Genomic DNA, 18,555 nt, shown 5'->3' on the forward strand with positions numbered 1-18,555 from the left:
TTCATCCAGGCGGCATCTTCTATTGTCATCCATCCGGAGCGAAGCGGCAGCATCCTGAAGACCTCCGACGCGGAACATCCATCCTGCCCGACGACTGAACGACGAATGACGGTTCCTTTAAATGACGTCATCCAAGATGGCGCCCCTCGAATTCCGATTGGCTGATAGGATTCTATCAGCCAATCGGAATTAAGGTAGGAATATTCTGATTGGCTGATGGAATCAGCCAATCAGAATCAAGTTCAATCCGATTGGCTGTCAGATTGAGCTCGCATTCTATTGGCTGATCGGAACAGCCAATAGAATGCGAGCTCAATCTGATTGGCTGATTGGATCAGCCAATCGGATTGAACTTGATTCTGATTGGCTGATTCCATCAGCCAATCAGAATATTCCTACCTTAATTCCGATTGGCTGATAGAATCCTATCAGCCAATCGGAATTCGAGGGACGCCATCTTGGATGACGTCATTTAAAGGAACCGTCATTCGTCGTTCAGTCGTCGGCCAGGATGGATGTTCCGTGTCGGAGGTCTTCAGGATGCTGCCGCTCCGCTCCAGATGGATGTCGATAGAAGATGCCGCCTGGATGAAGACTTCAATCGGATGGAAGACCTCTTCTGCCCCGCTTGGATGAAGACTTCAATCGGATGGAAGACCTCTTCTGCCCCGCTTGGATGAAGACTTCTACCGGATCATGGACATCTTCAGCCCCCCGCTTGGGCTTGGATCAGGACATCGGAGGAGCTCTTCAGGACGGATCGGTGAACCTGGTATGGTGAAGATAAGGTAGGAAGATCTTCAGGGGCTTAGTGTTAGGTTTATTTATGGGGGGTTTGGGTTAGATTAGGGGTATGTGGGTGGTGGGTTGTAATGTTGGGGGGGGGGGGTATTGTATGTTTTTTTTACAGGCAAAAGAGCTGAACGTCTTGGGGCCTGCCCCGCAAAGGGCCCTGTTCAGGGCTGGTAAGGTAAAAGAGCTTTTAACTTTAGTAATTTAGAATAGGGTAGGGCATTTTGTTATTTTGGGGGGCTTTGTTATTTTATTAGGGGGCTTAGAGTAGGTGTAATTAGTTTAAAATTGTTGTAATATTTTTCTTATGTTTGTAAATATTTTTTTTTTTTTTGTAACTTAGTTCTTTTTTATTTTTTGTACTTTAGTTAGTTTAATTCATTGTAGTTATTTGTAGATATTGTATTTAATTAATGTATTGATAGTGTAGTGTTAGGTTTAATTGTAGGTAATTGTAGGTATTTTATTTAATTAATTTAATGATAGTATAGTGTTAGGTTTAATTGTAACTTAGGTTAGGATTTATTTTACAGGTAATTTTGTAATTATTTTAACTAGGTAACTATTAAATAGTTCTTAACTATTTAATAGCTATTGTACCTGGTTAAAATAATTACAAAGTTGCCTGTAAAATAAATATTAATCCTAAAATAGCTATAATATAAATGTAATTTATATTGTAGCTATATTAGGATTTATTTTACAGGTAAGTATTTAGCTTTAAATAGGAATAATTTATTTAATAAGAGTTAATTAATTTCGTTAGATTAAAATTATATTTAATTTAGGGGGGTGTTAGTGTTAGGGTTAGACTTAGCTTTAGGGGTTAATACATTTATTAGAATAGCGGTGAGCTCCGGTCGGCAGATTAGGGGTTAATAATTGAAGTTAGGTGTCGGCGATGCTAGGGAGGGCAGATTAGGGGTTAATACTATTTATTATAGGGTTAGTGAGGCGGATTAGGGGTTAATAACTTTATTATAGTAGCGCTCAGGTCCGCTCGGCAGATTAGGGGTTAATAAGTGTAGGCAGGTGGAGGCGACGTTGTGGGGGGCAGATTAGGGGTTAATAAATATAATATAGGGGTCGGCGATGTTAGTGCAGCAGATTAGGGGTACATAGGGATAATGTAAGTAGCGGCAGTTTACGGAGCGGCAGATTGGGGGTTAAAAATAATATGCAGGGGTCAGCGATAGCGGGGGCGGCAGATTAGGGGTTAATAAGTGTAAGGTTAGGGGTGTTTAGACTCGGGGTACATGCTAGGGTGTTAGTTGCAGACGTAGGAAGTGTTTCCGCATAGCAAACAATGGGGCTGCGTTAGGAGCTGAACGCGGCTTTTTTGCAGGTGTTAGGTTTTTTTTCAGCTCAAACAGCCCCATTGTTTCCTATGGGGGAATCGTGCACGAGCACGTTTTTGAGGCTGGCCGCTTGCGTAAGCAACTCTGGTATCGAGAGTTGAAGCTGCGTTAAATGTGCTCTACGCTCCTTTTTTGGAGCCTAGCGCAGCCTTTATGTGGACTCTCAATACCAGAGTTATTTTTATGGTGCGGCCAGAAAAAAGCCGGCGTTAGCTACGCGGGTCCTTACCGACAAAACTCCAAATCTAGCCGTAAGAAAGCACTGATAAAATGTATGAAGCTATTAGCGCCCTACGGAAGCCCTGCTAAAATGTGTTGAGCTATTAACTTCCTAAGGAAGCTCTGAAAAATGCATTGAGAAGTTGAAATATGTAAATACATTCATTGATGATTATACACTATTACATGTTTCTGTTTTTACATTATGTTTTACATGCAGCTGGTGCAAAATATTATTATTTGCTGCTTTATTGACCTCTAGGTTGTGCTTCATTAGCTGTCAAACGGCAAGATTACAAGTGTTGCGGTATGGCTATACCGCTGAAAAATTGGCCATTGCATGCGGAATATGCAGGTCTGCTGTATTACAAGTTGTGGCAGTACAGCTATACCGCTAGCATTTTAGCCTTTACGCAACTCTCCATTCCGCACTCAATAAATGACTTTTAAGTGTGGAATTTTCATTGCGCACGTATTACAGGCTGTGCGGTCCGGCTATTATGCTAGCGTTATAACTTTTACTGCCGTGATCCATTCCGCGATCAGAGACCAGTAGTTATGGATTTTGGAAAACAAAAATGTTTCACAAAACTCATAACAAAAATGTACAAAGTACACATCGCCAACACAAAATTAAAGTATTAACCCCTAATCTGCCACCTACATCGCCAACACTAAAATAAAGTATTAACCCCTAAACCTCCGACCCCCCGCATCACAAATATTATAATAAACCTATTAACCCCTAAACCGCAAGCCCCCACATCGCTACTACTATAATAAACCTAGTAACCCCTAAACTGTCGGCCCCCCACATCGCTACTACTATAATAAACCTTTTAACCCCTAAACCGCTGGCCCCCACAACGCTACTACTATAATAAACCTATTAACCCCCAAACCGCCGGCCCACCACATTGCTACTACTATAATAAACCTATTAACCCCAAACCGCCAGACGCCCACATAGCTAATACTAATCTATCAACCCCTAAACCGCCGCCCCCCCCCCAGGGCCGGACTGGGACCAAAAAAAGGCCTGGGCATTTTGGGGCATAGAGGCCCACTCCCCCCCCCCCCCCTCCGCTCACCACTTTTTATTTAGCCATACTTTAGGTAGGGTGTCGGACCTTAAAGGGATACTAAACCAAAAAAAATCATTGCATCATTCAGATAGAGCATGCAATTTTAAGCAACTTTCTAATTTACTCCTATTATCAATTTTTCTTCGTTCTCTTGCTATCTTTATTTAAAAAGCAGAAATGTAAGTTTAGGAGCCGGACCATTTTTGGTTCACAACATGGGTTATGCTTGCTTATTGGTTTGCTAAATGTAGCCACCAATAAGCGCTATCCATGGTGCTGAACCTAAAATGGACTGGCTCATAAACTTTATATTCCTGCTTTTTAAATAAAGATAGCAAGAGAATGAAGACATTTTGATAATAGGAGTAAATTAGAAAGTTGCTTAAAATTTCTGCTCTATCTGAATCATGAAAGAAAGAAACTGGGTTCAGTGTCCCTTTAACTGGTGCAGCAGAAACCTAGAAACGGATTTCTTAGTTGAGGAATGCTACATATTAAACAGCTGTTACCTAAATATGATTGTTTAATATAACGTTTGCAGAACATCTTCTCTATAGCATTTGTCTAACTGAAGCCATAGCTAAAATTACATTCCACTGAACCAATCATTTCTCTATACACAAACAAATATTTGCATAATTCCAGCCATAGGTTTCTATAAATATTTTATTTTGTTTACAGAGAGAAATTTGATTTGCTCAAGGATTTTTTTTTTAAACTTCTCATTCTTATAATAAATAATATTTAAAATATGCAATGAAAGTATAGAAAGACTGACACACCATTGAGTCTTGAAGTGGTCTCTGACTATTTAATCTAATTAATTTTATTTATATACTATAACAGTAATTTATTTTCTCAGTGTTACACCAGAAATACACCCACACACATCTTTCTACATACACACACATAATGACATGCATACATACATATTCACTCACATACCTACATACAAATACACACACAATTACATGCAAACATACATATTCACTCACATACATACATACAAATACACACACAATTACATGCAAACATACATATTCACTCACATACATACAAATACACACACAATTACATGCATACATACATATTCACTCACTTACATACAAATACACATACAATTACATGCAAACATACATATTCACTAACATACATACAAATACACATACAATTACATGCAAACATACATATTCACTCACATACATACAAATACACACAAAATTGCATGCATACATACATATTCACTCACTTACATACAAATACACATACAATTACATGCATACATATGTATTCACTCACATACATACAAATACACACACAATTACATGCATACATACATACATATTCACTCACATACATACTAATACACACACAATTACATGCATGCATACATACATATTAACTCACATACATACAAATACACACACAATTACATGCATACATACATATTCATTCACATACATACAAATACACACACAATTACATGCATACATACATATTCATTCACATACATACTAATACACACACAATTACATGCATGCATACATACATATTAACTCACATACATACAAGTACACACACAATTACATGCATACATACATATTCATTCACATACATACAAATACACACACAATTACATGCATACATACATATTAACTCACATACATACAAATACACACACAATTACATGCATACATACATATTCACTCACATACATACAAATACACATACAATTACATGCATACATACAAATTCACTCACATACATACAAATACACACACATAATTACATGCATACATACATATTCACTCACATACATACAAATACACATACAATTACATGCATACATATTCATTCACATACACACACAATTACATGCATACACACAAATACACACACATAATTACATGCATACATACATACATATTCACTCACATACATACACATGCACACACAATTGCATGCATACATACATATTCACTCACATACATACAAATGCACACACAATTACATGCATACATACAAATTCACTTACATACATACAAATACACACATAATTACATGCATACATACATACATATTCACTCACATACATACAAATGCACATACAATTACATGCATACATACATATTTACTCACATACATACAAATGCACATACAATTACATGCATACATACATATTCACTCACATACATACAAATGCACACACAATTACATGCATACATACAAATTCACTCACATACATACAAACATACACATAATTACATACATACATATTTACTCACATACATACAAATACACACACAATTACATGCATACATACAAATTCACTCACATACATACAAACATACACATAATTACATACATACATATTTACTCACATACATACAAATACACACACAATTACATGCATACATACAAATTCACTCACATACATACAAATGCACACACAATTACATGCATACATACAAATTCACTCACATACATACAAACATACACATAATTACATACATACATATTTACTCACATACATACATATTCACTCACATACATACAAATGCACACACAATTACATGCATACATACAAATTCACTCACATACATACAAACATACACATAATTACATACATACATATTTACTCACATACATACAAATACACACACAATTACATGCATACATACATACATATTCACTCACAAACATACAAACACACACATAATTACATGCATACATACATACATATTTACTCACATACATACAAATACACACACAATTACATGCATGGGTGGGGGGGTTTATTGTTAGGGGGGACTTTGTAATTTGTTAGGTAAAAAAGCTGATTGCTTCAGGGCAATGCCCTACAAAAGGCCCTATAAGGGCTATTGGTAGTTTATTGTTAGCTTAGGGGGTGTTTTTATTTTGTGTTGGCTTTTTTGTTTTTATAGGGGTATTAGATTAGGTTTAATTTTTATTATTTTGGATAATGTTGTTTATTATTTTTTGTAATCCTAGTGTTTTTTATTTTTCGTAATTTTAGTGGGGTTTTTTTTTTGTAATGTTAGGTTTTTTATTTTTTTTCGTAGTGTTAGGATTTTTTAATATTGTAATTTATGGGGGGGGGGGTTTAAATAGTAATGTTAGGTTAATTTATAGTTTAATCTTAGTTTTTTTTTATTTCATCAGGTAAGTTTTTATTTATTTTAAAGGTAGTTATATTGTAAGTTGAATTTAAAGTTAGGGGGTGTTAGGTTTAGGGGTTAATATTTTAATTTAGTGTGTTGCGATGTGGGGGGGCTGGCGGTTTAGGGGTTAATAGGTTTATTATATTATTTACAATGTGGGGTGCCAGTGGTTTAGAGGTTAATAGGTTTATTATAGTAGTTGTGATGTGGGGGGCTGGCGTTTTAGGGGTTAATAGGTTGATTATAGTAGTTGCAATGTGGGGGTCCAGCGGTTTAGGGGTTAATAGGTTTATTACAGTAGTTGCAATGTGGGGGGCCGGCAGTTTAGGGGTTAATAGGTTTATTATAGTCGTTGCGATATGGGGGGCCGGCGGTTTAGGGGTTAATAGGTCTATTATAGTAGTTGCGATGTGGGGAGCAGTGGTTTAGGGGTTAATAGGTTTATTATAGTAGTTGCAATGAGGGGGGCCGGCATTTTAGGTGTTAATAGATTTATTTAGTGTTGGCGATGTCAGGGGTGGATTAGGGGTTAATAGTTTTATTTAGTGTCGGCGATGTCGGTGGTGGCGGTTTAGTTGTTAATAACTTTATTTAGGTGTTAGCGATGTGGGTGGGCGGCGGATTAGGGGTTAATATCTTTATTTAGTGTTGCCGATGTCGGGGGGCGGCGGAACTTGTAATCTTAGTGACTAAAAGCTTTGGTATAAATAGTCATAGTTATTAAAAAATATTTAACTTCAAATAAAATACAAATAATGTAAAATACTTAACTGTTTCATCAAAATAATATGAACCAAAAAGGGTAACTGAGGTGTCAGAACAGTTTTTTCCTATCTGATGGAAATTCTCAGATGTAATTTATTAATTTCAACTTGACTGCTATATTTAGAATTCTCTAAATCTGCCTGAGACTATTTCACTTTTAGTCACATTTACCTAAGAGTTTTCCTTTCACCAGTTTGTTGTCATGACCTAGTTATCTGAGACAGAGACAGAACTCTGAATTGTCCCGCATTTTGCAGTGATCGTTTTGGGTTGGAATCTCTATCTTGCTTTCCCACCTGCTACCTCCTCCCATTATTTATTTCCTGGTTGCTATAAAAGAAACTTTGGACTGCACAAACACTGGCTCATACCCCTACAAAGGGATATCTAACTTTAACCCTAAACAGCAAGCTCTGTCATAGGCTGTAAATACTCCATCTTTGAAACAAGTCATTCTTTGCCTAAAATCCACCCTAAAGGCTCATGGTCCTGAAACCAAAGTAGACAATGTTGAGAGATATTGTTATCTCTTTTATCTTCTTATTGTACCCACCAAATGATATATATATATATTAGCAACAACAAACAAGAGAGGCATGTGTACATGTGTAGTCTGTTTTCAAGTGTTGGCTTCTCCGTCTCTCTTGTTTGTTGTTGCTAATTCTATTACTAGAACCTCACAATTCCTGTGAATATAATACAGGTACAGTGTCCATTTATATAATTGGGTAACATAGGGGCAATTAATACGTACGAGTAGTACCATTGGTCCTTTTTTTGTTTTCATATATATATATATATATATATATATATATATATATATAAAAGGAATAGTCTAAGCAAAATTAAACTTTCATGACTCAGGTAGATCAGGTAATTTTCAGCAACTTTCTAATTTACTTCTATTTTGCTTCAGCACCTGAGTAGCACTTTCTGATTGGTGTCTACATGTAACCACCAATCAGCAAGTGCTACCCAAGCGTTGAACTAAAAATGGGCCTGCTCCAAGGCTTACATTCAAATAAAGATACAAAGGGAACTCAGAAAATTTGAAAATATGATTAAATTAGAAAGTTGTTTAAAATTGCATGCTCTATTTTGACTAGACTATTCCTTTAAGGACTATAAATATCAGAGAGGAACAGAAAATATACCTTTTTCCTTGGAGTTGGGCTACTGGCCTCACTTTGGCAGGGGCTTAGAAGGGGGCTAATTTGTTCAGGTGGGATAAAATGACCCATGTAGGATGTGTAGTCCAGAAGTATCTTCTGTTTGACATTTCCTACCAGGTCCTTGGGCCTAAACTGGCAGGGATTCTCCTCTGTGCTCTCCCCACTGCAGTTACTAGGTCCTCCCCAGCTGCTCGGGCTGGAATGTGTGTTTGGAACAAAACCTAAAAAGAAAAAGGGCATCACAATATAATACTGGTAAGATATATATATATATATATGTTTGACAAAGGGGGAAACCCCGAAACGTTACAGATTGAATAAAGTCCACAGTGGTGGTGAAAATAAGACCTATGAGTGCGGTCTCTGCTTTTGTTTATATTGTCTTTATGCACTGCACCTAGGCATCATATGTACAACGTGAGTGCTTGGTGACCACAATTTGCTTTTTATATATATATATATATATATTTATATATGTACTTTATGCCACATAGTATCATTACACATGACAACAGGTAAGAATATGCTTGAAATGTCCAAGTTTGGTTATCCTGTGTGTCCTAAATTCCAATGACATACAGAAGGCAGTTTTTAAAATTATTAGTTACATTTAATAACCCATTTTTTGTGGGGTTTAGGATTATTGTTGGGACTGGGATTGAAGTTAAAGGGGCATTAAAAGTAGAACTGCATACCCAATAAATAAACAATAAAAGATAATGCAATAGCACTCACTCTGAATTTCAAATGAGGAGCAGATTTTTTTTATTTGAAATCTTTGATATGTCCTTCCGTTTCCCTGCCCCTGTATCATGTGACAGCAATCAGCGAATGATAGACTCATTAAAGTATATACTGTGAACTCTTGCACAGGCACAGTAGTAGCTGGTGCCTTAGACCGTGTGCATATAAAAAACTGTGTACAAATTGATAATTGCATTTGTTTTTTTAATTATATGCTCTGAATCCTGAATTTGACTTAAATGTTCTTTTAAGGGGACAGTGTACTCTAAAATTAATTTCCCAGTAATGTATTTCCAGTGACTTGTTGTACCAGTTACAGAGTATTGAATGTATGGGAAATTGTGGTTTAGGTTTATTTTTGTATATGAAACAGCTATTTTTGCTCATTTAAACCACAACCAATTTAGGGCCAGATAACAAGTAGAGTGTTGTTTAACACTCCCACTCGAACTGTGCCAGAAGTAAAAATCCCAACTGCTCCAGTGTGAAAATCCCAATTTAATATATTGCACGTGATAACTTATTCCCCAATATAATTCAATGGAGCCAAAAAAAGTGGAAAAAAACCACCCTACTTGCATGCAAACTCGATCGCATATTCTCAAGTGCGCTTACCTAACATGAAAATATGATTATGTCAATGTTCTTCACATAGCAGAATATGTTCTATTTATTCATAAATACACATTTCTACATTTATTTGATGGCATTTTGGCACAATATATTATCTGTACCTATATATATATATATATATATATATATACTGTGTATATATATATATATATATATATACATGATTATATATAGGTATAGATATAAATAGATACTGTATGTATATAGGAATATCTATTTATAAAGACCTAAAAACATATTCTGTTATGTGCAGAACATTGAAATGTAAATTATTTACAGTAAATACACAGTATATATGTATATATGTGTTTATATGTGTATTTATGTCTGTCAATACATATATAAACATATAAATACATATCAACAAGCATATATATGATGTGATTACCTTGTATCTAAGCCTCTTGCATTTTAGTCAGTCAGTGTTGACTCCTAGGTAATCTATTATCTATATGGCACACATGAACTAGCTCTCTCTAGCTGTAAAAAAAACTGTCAAAATGCACTGAGATAAGAGGCGGCCTTCAAGGGCTTAGAAATTAGCATATGAGCCTACCTAGGTTTAGCTTTCAACAAAGAATACCAAAAGAACAAAGCAAATTTGATGATAAAACAAATTGGAAAATTGCATGCCCTATCTGAATTATGAAAGTTTAATTTACTAGACTGTCCCTTTAACAATGTATAACATTGTTAATAGTTTTCTGCAAAACTGCTGACATATAGTGCTCTATATACATGCACAGTACCTACTTAGGTATGCTCTTCAACAAAGGACCAAGAGAACAGACAATTTGATAATGGATGTGAATTTGAATGTGTTTCTTTTTTACAACTGAACGCTCTATTTGAATCACAAAAGAAAACAAGTTGTCATTGCTTCCAAACTAACTTATTGGTAAAAAAAATAATAATGAATCTTGCATATTTACTAGGCATTTCATTGCTGATAGTTACCTGCCTTGCTCTCACATCTGCTGGTATTTCCCTGCCCATTTGTGAGCCCTCTGGAAGCTTTCACCAAGTGCTGGTACCATTCTTCTTTTTCCCTTCCTGTTCTTCCAAACAGATATAATGTTTCTGTCTTACAATCCCCAGGTAGCTTCTGGGTATTTTCTGGATTGAGTTTCAGAGCTTCTTCCCCTACATCCTCTGTCTCACATAGTTCTAAACTTGGGGACACCAATTCTTCTGTGTCAGAGAGCTGGATGCAGATAGGATACTTTTTATTCCATAGTCTTTTCCTTGCCAGACCATATGGATAAAGGAACACCTGTAGCAATACCAAAAATAAAGTGATCTATCCTGGTTAAATCTAGAGTTGCCAGTACTTGCCACCTTTTCTTGGTTAAAATACAGGTCATGCTCATTACAGGACTTATTTTAAATGATAATTTGTTTATAATTAGATTCCAGCGAACTTAGAAGTAGTTTGACCATGATAGCATCTTTATTTCTATATTTATATGGGCAGTAAAGTCAAAATTAAACTTTCATGATTTAAATAGAGCAATAAACAACTTTCTAATTTACTTCTATTATTTAATTTGCTTCATTCTCTTGGTATCCTTAGCTTCTTCCAAAATCCCTACCCCCCAACTCTCTCTAACTGTTGATATTAACATAATTACCCCAACCCTTCATGCCCGATATCTTGGGGTCACAATTGACTCAGATCTCTCTTTCACTCCCCACATCCAGTCTTTGGCCAATTCTTGCCACCTCCACCTTAAAAACATCTCCAAAATTTGCAACTTCCTCACACAAGACACAACAAAGACTCTCTCATCATTACCCGCCTTGACTTTTGCAACTCAATCCTCTCCGGCCTCCCTAGCTGCCGTCTATCTCCCTTACAATCCATAATAAATGCCTCTGCCAGGCTGATCTTCCTTACATGTCGTTCCTCATCTGCTGCACCTCTCTGCCAGTCCCTTTACTGGCTTCCTCTAACCTCCAGAATAAAACATAAAATCCTGACTCTAACTTTTAAAGCTCCTAATAACACTGCTCCACCCTATATCTCAGATCTTGTCTCTAGATACTCTCTCTCCCGTTCCCTTCGCTCTGCTCATGACCTCCTACTCTCCTCCTCTCTTGTTACCTCCTCACATTCCTGTTTACAGGACTTCTCCAGACTGGCTCCCAGGCTCCCATCTTGTGGAACTCTCTGCCTCACTCCACAAGACTCTCCCCTAGTTTTGAAAGCTTCAAGTGCTCCCTAAAGACTCTACTGTTCAGGGATGCATACAACCTACACTAACCTTTCCTAATACCAGTTCCTCTCCTCTATTGCTATCCCCTTGAACACCCTTAGCATGTAAGCCTACAAGCCTAGCTGTTTTGTAGATCAACTTCATGAGAGATGATTTGCAACAGTGAAACTCTTGGTAGGGCCATCTATACCTTGGTCTCTCATAACAGTCACTTTGCATATTAGACCCATGTCTTTAGTGCTGCTGAACCTGTTGGCGCTCTACAAATTACTGATAAAAATAATAATAATAACTGGTAATAGTTGAAAAGCATACCTAGGTAGGCTCAGGAGCAGCAATGGACTACTGGGAGCTAGCTACTGATTGGTGCCTGACCACATATGCCTCTTGTTATTGGCGTATGTAATGTATTCATTTAGTAGTGTATTGCGGCTCATTCAACAAATCATACCAAGAGAATAAAGCAAATCTGATAATAGAAGTAAATTGGAAAGTTGTTTAAAATTGTATTCTCTATCTGAATCACGAAAGAACAAATTTGGGTTTCATGTCCCTTTAATCTTTATTTTCAACTCGAACCTTAAAAATACCAGCCATGTCAGTAAAATACCAGTAGGGTGGCAACTTTAGTATATCAAGCTACAGTTGTAGAAAAGGCTAATCCAAACAAAAATTTGAGGTGTAACATGTGGTTGTAATCATCCAATAAAAATTAATTAAATAAGGACATAAATAAAAAAAAACCTCATATAACTAAATATCTATAGGGATCTTTGGTGCATGCTTGAAAATGTTTAAACATTTTTTTTGGTAATCATTAACTACTATTTGAATTCTCTCTTTTTCTTACCTCTGCATTGGTCAAGTCGTTGACCTGATGGTTAATGAAGACAATGTCAGGTATCTCCTCTCCAAAGATTGATCTTCGAGGCAAGTTGTTTTTTGGGTATGAACGTTTTATGGATGTGCCTTCTAATGTCACAAATACAGAGTGTGTGAACGCTGGGTGGTAAGTCTCAGGGTCATAAGAAAACATCTCGTTCATCCAGCCCTGGTATGAAAAAAAAGCAAATTATTTTTAAAGAGACGTTAAAGATATTTTATATATATATATATATATATATATATACTGTATATATACTACATATATATATATATGTTCGCCATGAAAAAATGTAATGATTACTCTTCAACTATTATTTTCAATGGACAGCAAAATAACCCGAGACTTACATTAAACAATTTAAAAAAAAAGTTAATTTAATGCAAAAAATAGTTACAGAACATATAACAAATAATTTCAGGAAAAATTAAGAATTTTATTATACAGAAATTAAATAATTCCTTTTAACATTAAATGTAATAATTCTGTATGAGACATATTAAAATAATAACAAATAACACCCCATAGCCGCCGACTTTAACCCACAGTTTTGTTTTGTTTTTTAAATGCTACATTAAAAAAAAAAAAGAAGAAGAAGAAAACTAACAATTGGGGGACATTTAGAAAATTAACCTCTGGTTAATTTTCTGAGTGCTAATGGCCAGCCGAGCTCGCAGAAGCAATAACCAGCCACTTGTAATGGCTGGTTATTTATTGCGTGCCCACAAATGGGCAAATTTGCCCATTTGCGGGCGCGCAATCATTTAGCGCTCCACTTGTAATGTAGCCTTAGATGTAATAAAGTAACTGAGTGTCAAGAAGACAAGAAACAGTCTTAGGTCAGTTTGGCCCAGAAGTATTAACCAAGAGTTCAAAAACTGAATTTCAAAATGGTTCTGATCAGAGCTATCTCAGGCACGGGATTAAATGTGGGGGTTTTTTAGTCCGGATTGGATAAGAAATTACTCTTTGTTCACTTTCAGGTTTGACACTGACAGGCTGCTTAAGCAATCAATCAGTTTAGTACTTCCTGATCTCTTGTGATTGGCTTCTCATTAGTATTTTTCATAGAACAAATATGAATGAATGTATGAACAAAATTTGTTTATTCCTTCATATGGTAATTCGTTCATTAGTCAAAAAACTAATGCAACTAATAACACATAAATTGTTATTTTTGCATTTGTTCCTGAATGAATGCACATCTCTAATTATATATATATAGAGTATATTTATATGTGTGTGTGTGTGTATATATATATAGAGTATATTTATATGTGTGTGTGTATATATATATATAGAGTATATTTATATGTGTGTGTGTGTATATATATATATATACATACATACATACACAATCATAGTAGCAATAGACTTACAACAACCATAATATTTTATGTCCAGGTGCTAATCCTCCATAGTTAGTAGAGTTTGAAAGATTGTATGTATGTATGTATGTATATATATATATATATATATATATATATATATATATATATATATATATATATATATACTGTGTATATATACACACATGCATAGTATATCTCAGCAATTAGGAGCTATGCTATAAAAGATCTTCAAACCCAAGAGCTATTATTCTGTTAAGAATATTTGAGGGATTTTGCAAAGCAACTGCAACCAGGCGCTACACCCCTTAAAAACATTCTTGAATATGTTTATCTCATTTGATTGTGGCTAATTAGGGCCCAATATCATAGCTTCTGCACTGATCTAAGCGTGAAGGAAGAGTCAGAGAAGCTGCAGCACACTTAAAGTGGCTTTAAAATCAACATTTGTATCATAAATATAAAAGTGCACTATTTAAACATGTTAAAAATGACAGAAAAAAAGCATGTAAGACATTTTTACAAACACCCATTTAAATACTAAGGGCTTGATTCTTCAAAACATATAGGCATGGAGAGAAATATCACGCCAACCCTCTCATGTCATGGGCAGACTTCACTAAATTCTCAAAAAAATGTGACTGAATGTGGGTGGATGTCTCTGCGAGTGTCGAGCTGCCTCCATACAAAATAATGATTTCTCTGGAATAGAGAATCTTAGAGAGGAAATTGAATATAATGGGGGGCTCCTGAACTGATAATATTTTTTGAAGCAAATACAAATTGCTCTGTTTTCAGCCTACATTAACTTGCATTTGTATCTAGTTTTGCATACTTCTTTTTCTATCAGCATGATAAATGCTTTTTGCTATTGGTGAGTTAAAATAGCAAAACTTGCAGGTGAAATATACTTTGAGATTATAAAAAAAATGTCTATGTACCATAAACTTGTATAATAAAAGTCCAAATTTATTGAAGCATATTAAAATAAACAGCATACTTCATCCAAGAAGTTAAAAACACGATCTAACGTATTTCGGTATTCCTAGCCGTAATCATAGATCTGATCTACCAATGCTAGATGGCGTGTTTTAAAGGGACTAGGTCCCTCCTACATTAAAAATAATCCAAAACAATTAACTATTTGAATGCCAGTTAACAATAAAGAAGTTAGCCTATAACAATTGAAATGTAAACATATTACTCTATAGGTTACATAGTATAGTATTACTCCCAATATTTAATAATATCAAACTGTGAACTGAAGCCCTTTGGCACCAATGTTTTCAGTTTATGAATCCAATATATCTCTTGACGCTCCAATCTGGCTAATTTAATAACCACTCTACGTAAGAATAAGTCCCCCTTCTGGTAATGTGTCTCAATAAAATGTGATAATGCTGAGCATGATTGATTATTGGTGATGTATCCTAAATGTTCCCTAATACTAGTACAAACGTCTCTCGTAGTTAACCCTACATATTGCTTGAAACACTGGGAACATTCAATGAAATAGATGACATAATGGGTAGAACTTTTTATACAACCTTGGGTGGTAAAAGTTTCTCCTGTCACATATGATGAAAAATTCGATCCTTGTTTAAAGGGACACTGTACCCAAAAAATTATTTTGTAATTCAGAAAGAGCATGCAATTTTAAGCAACTTTCTAATTTACTCCTATTATCAATTTTTCTTCGTTCTCTTGCTATCATTATTTGAAAAAGAAGGCAGCTATGCTTTTTTTTGGTTTCAGTACTCTGGACAGCACTTTTTAATTGGTGGATGAATTTATCCACCAATCAGCAAGGACAACCCAGGTTGTTCACCAAAAATGGGCCAGCATCTAAACTTACATTCTTGCATTTCAAATAAAGATACCAAGAGAAAGAAGAAAATTTGATAATAGAAGTAAATTAGAAAGTTGCTTAAAATTTCATGCTCAGTCTGAATCACAAAATATTTTTTTTTGGGTACAGTGTCCCTTTAAGGTAATCACAGGTTTTACAGCGCAATCATTTGTCTTATGACTGTACAAGTTATGTGTAAATAATTTCAGTGAGAACCCCAACATTTGTGAAAAGTTAAAGGCACAGTATACACCAATTTTCATTTAACTGCATGTAATAGACACTACTATAAAGAATAATATACACAGATACTGATATAAAAATCCAGCATAAAACCTTTTAAAAACTTACTTATAAGCTCCCAATTTAGCACTGTTTATGAGGTTAGGCTAGAACACCCACTGAAAGGGGCTGAGAGCAGCCTCTCCCCTGCATATGAAAAGACCCATTATACAAACAGAAGCAATCTGAAGACTGTATACATCCGTATACATCTAAAACTTTGGGGCTTGGTTAGAAGTCTGAAAATCAGCACAATGTTATTTGAAAATAAACAAAACATTTTTACAAAAACACACCCAGATGGGCTATATAAATGGAAGTATATTGGAAAAAACAGTGGCACTACCTGTGGTACAGATATTTACATCTTCCTTTTATTATTAAAGGCAAGGTAAATTTGTGTGCACTCGTTAACTATTTCTGAAATATCATTTAAAATTAGCATAACTTTCATTCATCATTTTCTATGGATCTATATCTATAGCCGCAATTCTTATTTTTAAAACTTCATACATCAACGATTCCTCGGCCGCCCGACTTTTCTATAGAAATGATTGACACTTCGCTACCACTGTGTCCTTCAATCAATGCTTTCTCCACATGGTGGTGAACACAGCATATCATAGCGCATGCGTCCGACCGTAATCCTCTACATTATTGACCGTGCGCGTTCATGAGTCGTGCATGCTCAGTGAAAATTACAGTGTACTTTAGCAAACAGCTGTGCAGAGAGAGATCTCGTAAATAGTAAGTATAATCAAGTTGATAGTTCAGGGACAATAAGGTAAAAGACTCTGTCTGATACATTCAATACAATGTATTTTACGGAAGTTGCGCATGCGCACAAGTTTTTTTATCCGTGAACGTGCAAAATGCCGACGTTGATAGCAAGTGGGTTGGGTCTCTACGATGAGACAAAGAAAAGAGGAAATAGAAGGGGGAGGAGTTTTACACGAAACGGTAGGGATAAAATAATTTATTTTTCATCAAAATACGTTATGCAAAGTTAATAAAAAGTTAGCGACTGCATTTCAGTGTTAAATAGCACACTATAGGTGTTTGCAAATGTACCAAACTTTACCTTGCCTTTAATTGGATATATTAAATCATGTAAAGGATGGGGTGCAGTGTATTGTGTTAAACTTGGAAACTGGGTTTTTCAGTTAAGAACTGAAAGAAAAGAATACACATATTGCACTCACAGACGTACCATAGTCTAACAGTATGAATGCTCTATTGTTAAAAAATTAACTTTTATTCAGAAGCTAAAAACAAATGATGTGAAAAAAACACATAAATGAGAATTGCAAAAATATCAAAAGGGAAAAAAATATAATTTCACAACTGTGGTTTTTGAATAACACTGTGTTCACAAATTTAGGGTAATGAGATAGTAGGCATAGGGTTAAATATTACCCAACACAACAGACAAACACAGACGCGTTTCGCCATCAAGGCTTTTTCAAAGGGCGTTGAGCATAATTTCACAAGATGATTTATACGATCTCGCTCGTGTTCATTGGTTAATTTAGTTGTCAATCACTACCAAAGTCATATGATTGGTGGAATTATGATCGTGTTGCTAAACTATTAGTTTGATTATTAAAGGGACATGAAACCCAAATTTTTTATTTTAAAATTTAGAAAGAGCATGTGATTTTAAACAACGTTCTAATTTACTTCTATTATCTAGTTGGCTTCATTCTCTTGATATCCTTTGCTGAAAAGCATATCTAGATAGGCTTAGTAGCTGCTGATTGGTGGCTGCACATAGATGCCTCGTATGACTGGCTCACCCATGTGCATTGTTATTTCTTCAGCGAAGAATATCTAAAGAGTGATGCAAATTAGATAATAAAACTAAATTGGAAAGTTGTTTGAAATGATATTCTTTACCTGAATCGTGAAAGAAACATTTTGGGTTTAGTTTCCCTTTAATACACTTTTGGGATTACAATGTGTGTAGATTAGTTTACTCAGAGGTAAATACGTTTAGTGATATGACAGAAAATAAGTTCTGAGTATG

The 18,555-nt window shown here is 35.3% G+C and overlaps 1 protein-coding gene across 1 annotated transcript in view; it reads right to left on the reverse strand.

Moving 5' to 3' along the window:
* Positions 1 to 18,555, reverse strand: part of LOC128641842 (testis-expressed protein 2-like) — a 109,070-nt gene that overhangs the window by 56,146 nt on the left and 34,369 nt on the right. The window contains exons 3-5 of the mRNA XM_053694401.1: positions 13,017 to 13,217; positions 10,908 to 11,223; positions 8,556 to 8,794 (exon numbers count right to left, since the gene is read on the reverse strand). Coding sequence (XP_053550376.1) covers positions 8,556 to 8,794; positions 10,908 to 11,223; positions 13,017 to 13,217 — 756 coding nt within the window. The remainder of the gene's footprint in view (positions 1 to 8,555; positions 8,795 to 10,907; positions 11,224 to 13,016; positions 13,218 to 18,555) is intronic.

Source organism: Bombina bombina, chromosome 11, assembly GCF_027579735.1.
Source record: "Bombina bombina isolate aBomBom1 chromosome 11, aBomBom1.pri, whole genome shotgun sequence".
Taxonomy (NCBI): Eukaryota; Metazoa; Chordata; class Amphibia; order Anura; family Bombinatoridae; genus Bombina; species Bombina bombina.